This window comes from Chrysemys picta, chromosome 6, assembly GCF_011386835.1.
Source record: "Chrysemys picta bellii isolate R12L10 chromosome 6, ASM1138683v2, whole genome shotgun sequence".
Lineage (NCBI taxonomy): Eukaryota > Metazoa > Chordata > Testudines > Emydidae > Chrysemys > Chrysemys picta.
In genome coordinates, this window is record NC_088796.1 from 73,709,094 (window position 1) to 73,719,625 (window position 10,532).

Sequence of the window (10,532 nt, forward strand, 5' to 3'; positions counted from 1 at the left end):
GTTGAAATAACATATTAGTTCATTTATTAAAGGTGAAATTCCCTTCTCCGGCATAAAACTGAAATAACTTGAGCTCTTTGTGGATGGAGTATGGAGGGTCTGGGAAGGTGAAATCCTCCTTTGATCTAGGACCAGACTACAGGGTCTCCACCCCCACCCCACACTCATTGCTGCTATTCAGCCCCACTACAACAGTTAGTGGAGTACCAAGACCACTGTATCCACATACATATGGATCCATGTCCTTGCTTTGCCTGCCTCCATCATAGTCATCTGCAACATTCCATGAGGTGCATACAGTATGTGACTGCTAGTAGCAAATATCCTCAACTGCCAGTGATAGGACTCTAGATGGGGGGCTCTGATTTACTACAGATAATTCTTTCTCAGGTGTCTGGCTGGTAGGTCTTGCCCATATGCTCAGGATCTAACTGATCACTGGGGTCAGGAAGGAATTTCCCCCCAGGTCATATTGACAGAGAGCCTGGGATTTTTTGGCCTTCCTTTGAAGCATGGGGCATGGGTCACTTGCAAGATTAAACTAATGTAAATGGTGGATTCTCTGTAACTTGAAGTCTTTAAATCATGATTTGGGGACTTCATTAACTCAGCCAGAGGTTATGGGTCTATTACAAGAGTAGGTGGGTGAGGTTCTGTGGCCTGCGATTTGCAGGAGGTCAGACTAGATGATCATGATGGAGTCTTTTGTCCTTAAAGTCTGTGAGTCTATGTGCAGTCCCCTCCCACAGATTATATTGCCCCAGTCCAGCCAAGCACATGTGTAAGACCTGAAGTCAATGGAGCTACTCCTATGCTGAAAGTACATGCTTATGTGCTTGATTGAACTCGGGCTTATGTAGGTCCAAAGTGGAGTGATGAGGTTTGCTTTGGTCCTCTGCACTACATTTGAGATTCATCCTGGTTTACTACAGGGAAGACACTTTGGCCTGGTCTACACTACGACTTTAATTCGGATTTATCAGCTTTAATTCGAATTTACCCTGCAACCGTCCACACAACGACGTTATTTATTTCGATGTAAAGGGCCCTTTAAATCGATTTCTGTACTCCACCCCGACGAGCGGAGTAGCGCCAAAATCGATTTTAACATTTCGAATTAGAGATAGTGTGGCCACAATTCGATGGTATTGGCCTCCGGGAGCTATCCCACAGTGCATCATTGTGACCGCTCTGGACAGCAATCTAAACTCGGATGCACTGGCCAGGTAGACAGGAAAAGCCCCGCGAACATTTGAATTTCATTTCCTGTTTGCCCAGCGTGGAGAGCACAGGTGACCACAGATAGCTCATCAGCACAGGTAACCATGCAGGCTGATAATCGAAAAAGAGCACCAGCATGGATCTGATCGCTGTATGGGGAGAGGATTCAGTGCTTGCAGAACTTCGTTCTAAAAGACGAAATGCAAAAACTTTTGAAAAAATCTCCAAGGGCATGATGGAGAGAGGCCACAATAGGGACTCTGAGCAGTGCCGCGTGAAAGTCAAGGAGCTCAGACAAGCCTATCAAAAAACAAAGGAGGCAAACGGTCGCTCCGGGTCAGAGCCGCGGACATGCCGCTTCTACGCCGAGCTGCATGCAATTCTAGGGGGGGCTGCCACCACTACCCCACCTGTGATCGTGGATTCTGGGTCGGGGATAGTCTCATCAGCGACGCCTGAGGATTCTGCCGATGGGGGAGAGGGGGAGGAGGAGGATGAGGATGAGCTTGCAGAGAGCACACAGCACTCCGTTCTCCCCAACAGCCAGGATCTTTTTCTCACCCTGACTGAAGTACCCTCCCAAGCCTCCCAAGCCAGTACCCAAGACTCTGACCCCATGGAAGGGACCTCAGGTGAGTTTACCTTTTAAAATATAAAACTTGTTTTAAAAGCAAACGGTTTTTAATGATTACTTTGCCCTGAGGACTTGGGATGCATTCGCGGTCAGTTCAGCTACTGGAAAAGTCTGTTAACATGTCTGGGGATGGAGCGGAAATCCTCCAGGGACATCTCCATGAAGCTCTCCTGGAGGTACTCCAAAAGCCTTGCCACAAGGTTTCTGGGCAGTGCATCCTTATTCCCTCCTCCATGGTAGGACACTTGACCACGCCATGCTTGCAGCAAGTAATCTGGTATCATTGCCTGACAAAGCCTGGCAGCGTATGGTCCCGGTGTTTGCTGGCATTCAAGCAACATCTGTTCTTTATCTTGTTGTGTAATCCTCAGGAGAGTGATATCACTCCTGGTAACCTGGTTGAAATACGGGAACTTAATTAAGGGGACAGAGGTGGCCGTTCCTACTGGGCTGTTTGCCTGTGGCGGAAAATAAATCCTTCCCTGCAGTTAGCCAAGCGCAGATGGGAAATTGGCCCTGAGTTTTTCGCATTTGGCTAGCAGGGATCTTCCCTGTTACCAGCCACGCGGTGGGGGGAGGGGTACCGTGATCATCCCAGAGAATTCATGGCGGGAGGGGGGCGGCGGCGGGGGGGGTGGTTAGTTTGGTGCCTGCAGGGATCTTCCCTGATACCAGCCACGTGGTGGGGGGGGGGGGTACAGCGATCATCCCAGAGAATTCATGGCGAGAGGGGGGGGTGGTTAGTTTGTTTTCTGCTGCTGCTGAATGTTAACAGAAAAACCGCAGCACTCTACAGGCTATGCTTGGTATGTGGGAAAGGAGGGCACAGAAGCTGTAAAACAATGGCTTACCATGGCCGCATGCAAGCCGAATTCTGTTGCCCAGATCTGTGATCTCTAGCAGCAAAGCCACAGGCACTCAGCATTAAGAGGCAAAATGCGACCTTGCACAGAAATCACATGTGCTATGTAATGTGAATAGTGTTGGTCATCGTGAAAGAGTATAAGCATTGTTCTGCAAAATGTAGCTTTTTAAACAAGTCTCTCTTTTTTCCCCTCCCTACAGCAGCTGCAAATTCCTCAAGCCTCCCTCCTCCATCCCGAAGGTTATCACAGATAAGGCGTCGTAAGAAGAGAACGCGAGACGAGATGTTTTCTGAAATTATGGAATCCAGCCGCAGTGACAGAGCTCATCTGAATGAGTGGAAGGAAACAGTTTCAAAGTATAGGAAAGAAGCCAGTGAACGTGAGGACAGGAGGGACCAACGTGAGGACATGAGGGACCAACGTGAGGACAGGAGGGACCAATGTGAGGACAGGAGGGACCAACGTGAGGACAGGAGAGACGCTCGAGATGAGAGGTGGCGGCAGGAAGACCAGAGGAGGCAGGATGCAACGCTGGGGCTGCTGCATGAGCAAACAGACATGCTCCGGCGTGTGGTGGAGCTTCAGGAACGGCTGCTGGAAAACAGACTGCCGCTTCAGCCCCTGTTCCACCCTCCCCCCTCCCCATGTTCCGTATCCTCCTCACCCAGACGTGTAAGAACGCGGGGGGGGAGGCTCCGTACACCTTCCCATTCCACCCAGGTAGACAGCCCAAGCAAAAGGCTGTCATTTTTTTAACCTTTTCTTTGTGGCTTTTTCCTTCCCAGCAATCCTCCTCCCAAATACCACCCAGGTTCCCTCCCTCTTTTTCTAATCTATTAATAAAGAATAAATGATTTTTAAATGCTAGTGACTTTATTTGGTTTGAAAGAAAGCTGGGGGAAGGGGGAGGGTGGGTTCCTTACAGAAAATCAGTCAATAAAGGGGGCGGGTTTTCATGAAGGAGAAACAAACAGATATTTCACACTGTAGCCTGGCCAGTCATGAAACTGGTTTTTAAAGCTTCTCTGATGCACAGCGCTTCCTGGTGTGCTCTTCTAATCGCCCTGGTGTCTGGCTGCGCGTAATCAGCAGCCAGGCGATTTGCCTCAGCCTCCCACCCCGCCATAAAGGTCGCCCCCTTACTTTCACAGAGATTGTGGAGCACACAGCAAGCAGAAATAACAATGGGGAGATTTCTTTGGCTGAGGTCAGAGCGAGTCAATAATGATCGCCAGCGACCTTTTAAACGGCCAAATGCACATTCTACCACCATTCTGCACTTGCTTAGCCTGTAGTTAAACAGCTCCTGACTCCTGTCCAGGCTGCCTGTGTACGGCTTCATGAGCCATGGCATTAAGGGGTAGGCTGGGTCCCCAAGAATAACTATTGGCATTTCAACATCCCCAACGGTTATTTTCTGGTCCGGAAAGTAAGTCCCTTGCTGCAGCCCTTTAAACAAAGTAGTGTTCCTGAAGACGCGAGCGTCATGAACCCTTCCCGCCCAGCCCGCGTTGATGTTGGTGAAACGTCCCTTGTGATCCACAAGTGCTTGCAGCACCATTGAAAAGTACCCCTTGCGGTTTATGTACTCGGTGGCTTGGTGCTCCGGTGCCAAGATAGGGATATGGGTTCTGTCTATCGCCCCACCACAGTTAGGGAATCCCATTGCAGCAAAACCATCCACTATAGCCTGCACATTTCCCAGAGTCACTAACTTTCGTAGCAGCACCTGAGTGATTGCTTTGGCTACTTGCATCACAGCAGCCCCCACAGTAGATTTGCCCACTCCAAATTGATTCCCGACTGACCGGTAGCTGTCTGGCGTTGCAAGCTTCCACAGGGCTATCGCCACGCGCTTCTCAACTGTGAGGGCTGCTCTCATCTTGGTATTCTGGCGTTTCAGGGCAGGGGACAGCAAGTCACAAAGTTCCATGAAAGTGCCCTTACGCATGCGAAAGTTCCGCAGCCACTGGGAATCGTCCCAGACCTGCAACACTATGCGGTCCCACCAGTCTGTGCTTGTTTCCCTTGCCCAGAATCGGCGATCCATGGATAGAATCTGCCCCATTAACAACATGATCTCCAAAGCACCGGGGCCCGTGGTTTCACAGAATTCTGTATCCGTGTCCGTGTCCATGTCCATGTCAATGTCCTCATCATGCTTGTCGCTGCGCTGCCGCCGCCGCTGCCTCCTCGCCTCGTTTTTCTGGTCCTGGCTGAGCATAAACTCCACGAGAACGCGCGAGGTGTTTACAATGTTCATGACTGCTGTCTTGAGCTCAGCGGGCTCCATGCTTGCCGTGGTATGGAGTCTGCAGTGTTCACCCACCCAGGAAAAAAGGCGCGAAAATGGTTGTCTGCCGTCCGTTGCTTTCATGCAGGGAGGGAGGGAGGAGGTGAGGCTGTACCCAGAACCACCTGCGACGATGTTTTTTGTCCCATCAGGCACTGGGATCTTAACCCACAATCCCAATGGGCGCGGGAGACTGCGGGAACTATGGGATAGCTATGGGATAGCTACCCACAGTGCAACGGTGCAGAAATCGACACTAGCCCCGGTACTTGGACACACACCACCGAATTAATGTGCTTAGTGTGGCCGCATACATTTCGACTTTATACAACCTGTTTTTCAAATCCGAATTATATAAATTCGGATTAATCCCGTAGTGTAGACATACCCTTTGAGGCACAACCATCTCATAGCCAAGGGGGAGGGTTCTGTGAAGAGCACAGAAAGAAAAAAAGCCAAGAATGGTGGTAGCAGTATAACCATATTATTAAGGATACGATTTTGTCATGGAAGTCACAGATTCTGAGGCCTTGTCTACACTACGAGAGTAGTTCGATTTTACTTGCATCGAATTTTTGGAATCGATATTGCAAAGTCGAACGTGTGTGTCCACACTAAGGACAGTAATTCGACTTTGTGCGTCCACACTAACGGTGAAAGCATCGACATTCGAAGCGGTGCACTGTGGTCAGCTATCCCACAGTTCCCGCAGTCCCCTCTGCCCATTGGAATTCTGGGTGTAGCCGGCAATGCCTTCTGGGTAACAAAATGTGTCGAGGGTGCTTTTGGGTAACTGTCGTCATCCGTCCATCACTCCCGCCCTTCCTCCCTGAAAGCGCCGGCGGGAAATCAGTTCGCGCACTTTTCCAGTCATTGACAGCGCGGACGCCACAGCACTGCAAGCATGGAGCACGCTGCGACCATCGCTGCAGTTGTGGCCGCTCTCAACGCCTCGCAGCTTATCATACAGGTTTCCCTGAGGCAGATGCAGAAAAGTCAGGCAAGGAGGCTACGGCACCGCGGTGATGTCCTGAAGTCTGAGAGTAGCACAGACCTCTCAGAAAGCAGGGGACCCAGCGCCGAGGACATCACGGTGGCAATGGGTCATGTTGATGCCGTGGAACGGCGATTCTGGGCACGGGAAACAAGCACTGAGTGGTGGGACCGCATAGTGCTGCAGGTCTGGGATGAATCCCAGTGGCTGCGAAACTTTCGCATGCGGAAGGGAACTTTCCTGGAACTTTGTGAGTTGCTGTCCCCTGCCCTGAAGCGCAGTGACACCCGGTTGCGAGCTGCACTGACTGTCCAGAAGCGAGTGGCCATAGCCCTCTGGAAGCTTGCAACGCCAGACAGCTACCGGTCAGTCGCGAACCAGTTTGGGGTGGGCAAATCTACCGTGGGGGTTGTTGTGATGCAAGTAGCGAAGGCAATCGTTGATGTACTGCTGCCAAAGGTAGCGACCCTGGGAAACGTGGAGGCGATCATAGATGGCTTCGCAGCGATGGGATTCCCAAACTGCGGTGGGGCCATAGATGGAACTCACATCCCTATCCTGGCACCGGACCACCAGGCCACCCAGTACATTAACCGAAAGGGCTACTTTTCCATGGTGCTGCAAGCACTGGTGGACCACAGGGGACGTTTTACCAACATCTACGTGGGATGGCCGGAAAAGGTTCATGACGCTCGTGTTTTCAGGAACTCTGGTCTGTTTAGACGGCTGCAACAAGGTATTTACTTCCCGGACCACAAAATAACTGTTGGGGATGTGGAGATGCCCATAGTCATCCTCGGGGACCCAGCCTACCCGCTAATGCCCTGGCTCATGAAGCCCTATACTGGCACCCTGGACACTGAAAAAGAACTCTTCAACTACCGGCTGAGCAAGTGCAGAATGGTGGTGGAGTGTGCTTTTGGCCGTCTCAAGGGGAGATGGAGAAGCTTACTGACTCGCTGTGATCTCAGCGAAACCAATATCCCCATTGTTATAGCAGCTTGCTGTGTGCTCCACAATCTCTGTGAGAGCAAGGGGGAGACCTTTATGGCGGGGTGGGAGGTTGAGGAAAATAGCCTGGCTGCTGATTATGCACAGCCAGACAGCCGGGCGATTAGAAGAGACCAGCGGGAAGCGCTGTGCATCCGGGAGGCTTTGAAAGGAAAGTTCCTGAGTGAGCAGGGTAACCTGTGACTTTAAAGTTTGTGTACAGAGAAGCTGAACCTGCCCCCATTTCTTTACCCAGTTAATGTTGACTATCCTATCCAGTTACATACCCCCTTCACCCCCCTTCCAACACACGTTTCGAAATAAAAATAGTTCTACTTTGTTAATGCACACTGTTTTCTTTAATACTGTTTTCGCGGGAATTTTTTAAAACTGGGACGCAGACTGTGGTGCGGAGCGGGTGTAGTGTGGTGACGCGAATGCAGCTTCTAAACTCAAGGATTGACAGGCTCCGCTGCGGTGGGATGGTTGTTTCAACGGAGCCTGTCACCCCTCCTGATCGGGACTGTGTGTATGGGGGGTCTATGTGACTTTGTGGCAGGGGGAGGACGGTTACAGATCCCCTGCTGTGTGGCTCTGTGATCCTGCATAAGGACCGCCGCTTAAGATGTGTAACTGCCCTCCCCCGCCACAAAGTCACAGAGCAACCCACCCCCCACCACATAACATGAAAACAACCTCCCAGACTAACCAGGGTAACTAGTCTCTGCATCACTGCACTGTTATGTGCCCTGCTGCTGTGCCTGCCCCCGCCTATGTACCCTGCCAAAGGTGACTGTCCTGTCCAATTACCAACCCCCTTTCCCCTCCTCCTCCAAAAGAACATGATTGAAACAGTAGTTAACAGAAATGTATTTTTTATTATCAACTACACATGGAACTGGGAGGTGAAACTTGGACGGGGGCTTGTGTCAGGCAGGAAGGAAAGAACTTTTCAAATTTTGGGGAATGAGAGCCTTCTGCTACTAGAGCTCTCTGCAGGGGTGGAGTGAGAGTTAGCAGGGACTCTGCCGCCTCTCCTTCTTTGCACTTTGGGTGAGGTGGGTATGGGACTTGGTGGCGGGGGAGGGCGGTTAGAGATGGACTGCAGCGGGGCTCTGTCCTCCTGCCTCCGTTCCTGCAGAACATCCACAAGGCGCCGGAGCGTGTCTGTTTGCTCCCTCAGTAGTCCAAGCAGCGTTTGAGTCGCCTGCTGGTCTTCCTGCCGCCACCTCTCCTCCCAATCCATGTTTGCTTGGTGCATTCGGGTCAAGTTCTCCCGCCACTGGGTCTGCTGTGCTGCCTGGGCTTGGGAACAGGCCATAAGCTCAGAGAACATGTCCTCCCGTGTCCTCTTCTTCCTACGCCTAATCCGCGCTAGCCTCTGGGAGTGTGATGCCAGGCTAGGTTGTGAGACAGTTGCAGATGGGGCTGTGGAAATGGGAAAAAGGGAGTGAATTCCTCAGAAAGATAAATGTAGTTGTGAACAAAGAACATAGTCTTTCTCTGTGAACAAGACCATGCACAGCACCTATCACATGCGCACTCAGCACAAGGTCGAATTCTCGGCCTTCGCATTCAGTGCCTGGGGTCTTGCACAGCACATTTGAGAAGCGGGGCAGCACAACGGAATTTCTGTTGCAGGCAGACATGGTAAGCTGTAGACTTGTGGCAGTTTAAAACTTTTATATTACCACTGGCCTCATTTCACATTTAAAGCAATGTCAGTCCCTGCTGCCAGCAATCCGGCAAGCGGGAACTCTGCCCCTGTCCCACCCCCTCGCGGCTGTCCCCGGGAACGATCCCTTTCGGCTGCCCCTCTCCTGCCTCCACCGTGTGGCTACAAACCAGCGGTTACAGTTCTGTAAAGGAATGGGCAAGCAGTCCCAACACTAACATTCCCCTACCTAATTCAAAGCAGGTCACCATGGGCGACATCACCCTGATGAGGATCTCTGAGAGCGAGAGAGAGAGAATGCTCCGGGAAAGCCTCCAAAGACCAGGGCCGTATGCCGCCCTGCTGTGCAGAGCAATGATTCCCGAGTACTTGATAGTCTCGTGGCGCGGCAACGTGTCATACTTCGGAGGACCCAATAAGGCCGCTCTCCCCAGGAACCTCATGCAACGGCTTTCAAATTACCTCCAGGAGAGCTTCATCGAGATGTCCCAGGAGGATTACTGCTCTATCCCCAGACATATAGACCGCATTTTACTGTAGCTGCAGTAGCAGGGAATAAACAGTAGAGCGGCTTGTGCAGGACAATCACGGAAAACCAGACATTGCTAGATTTTTTTTCAAAACTTGCACTGCCCATGACTAAACCGTTAAGCGCCTAGGGCACAGTAATCATGAACAACCCATTCTTTTAATTGTTAATATTCCTGTTCTGTTAAAAATAAATGTTTAGATGTTTACAACACTTACTGGCTGATCCTTCCCCAGATTCTGTGTCCGGGGTAACGGCTGGGGACGCTTCGTAGGGGATCTCTGTAAGGGTGATGAAGAGATCCTGGCTGTCGGGGAAATCAGCGTTGTGAGCGCTGCCGACTGCCTCGCCCTCCTCATCTCCTTCCTCATCTTCCCCGTCCCCTAACATGTCCGAGGAACCGGCCGTGGACACTATCCCATCCTCAGAGTCCACGGTCACTGGTGGGGTAGTGGTGGCGGCCGCACCGAGGATGGAATGCAGTGCCTCGTAGAAACGGGATGTCTGGGGATGGGATCCGGAGCGTCCGTTTGCCTCTTTGGTCTTCTGGTAGCCTTGTCTCAGCTCCTTGATTTTCACGCGGCACTGCGTTGCATCCCGGCTGTATCCTCTCTCTGACATGTCTTTAGAGATCTTCTCGTAGATCTTTGCATTCCGTTTCTTGGAGCGCAGCTCAGAAAGCACGGACTCATCGCCCCACACAGCGATGAGATCCAAGACTTCCCGATCAGTCCATGCTGGGGCCCTCTTTCTATTCACAGACTGCACGGCCATCACTGCTGGAGAGCTCTGCATCGTTGCCAGTGCTGCTGTGCTCGCCACAATGTCCAGACAGGAAATGAGATTCAAACTGGCCAGACAGGAAAAGGAATTCAAATTCAAATTTTCCCGGGGCTTTTCCTGTGTGGCTGGTCAGAGCATCCGAGCTCGCACTGCTGTCCAGAGCGTCAACAGAGTGGATTGGATTGGTTTGAACTGAAACAAATTTTTTTCAGTTTCTCACCAAAATGAAAAAATTAAAAAAAAATGTATTTGATTTGGTTTAAACCAAAAAAAATTTTATTTGGTTTTTCATTTTGTTTCAGGTCGATTTTGGGTGTTTTTCACTCTTTTTCAAAATTAGCAAAATTTCTAAATGTAACTTTTCAAGATGAAACGTTGAAACATTTACTATTTATTATTTGCCTAAACAAATTCACTCAGCTCTAATTATAGCAGAGTAGTGCTCGGACTATATAACAACATGTCTTGATCTTGCCGGCATAGACAGACACACAGATGTACAGGAGGTCAGACTAGAAGATCTAAATTCCCCACTGGCCTTAAAATG

At 50.7% G+C, this 10,532-nt stretch overlaps 2 protein-coding genes across 2 annotated transcripts; one reads left to right on the forward strand and one right to left on the reverse strand.

The window, feature by feature from the left end:
* Nucleotides 1-1,364: 1,364 nt before the first annotated feature.
* Nucleotides 1,365-3,654, forward strand: LOC135984329 (SRRM2 protein homolog rsr-2-like). Its single transcript, XM_065599260.1, has 2 exons — nucleotides 1,365-1,853; nucleotides 2,921-3,654. Exons 1-2 carry the CDS (start codon nucleotides 1,454-1,456, stop codon nucleotides 3,475-3,477), a joined length of 957 nt encoding a protein of 318 aa, XP_065455332.1. The 5' UTR covers nucleotides 1,365-1,453; the 3' UTR covers nucleotides 3,478-3,654.
* Nucleotides 3,655-7,819: 4,165 nt separating this feature from the next.
* On the reverse strand, nucleotides 7,820-10,209 carry LOC135984330 (myb/SANT-like DNA-binding domain-containing protein 1). The gene is made up of 2 exons (XM_065599261.1): nucleotides 9,421-10,209; nucleotides 7,820-8,426 (listed from the first exon to the last, which is right to left on the reverse strand). The coding sequence occupies exons 1-2, from the start codon at nucleotides 9,995-9,997 to the stop codon at nucleotides 7,951-7,953; spliced, it is 1,053 nt and encodes a 350-aa protein (XP_065455333.1). The 5' UTR covers nucleotides 9,998-10,209; the 3' UTR covers nucleotides 7,820-7,950.
* Between the last annotated feature and the right edge of the window lie 323 nt (nucleotides 10,210-10,532).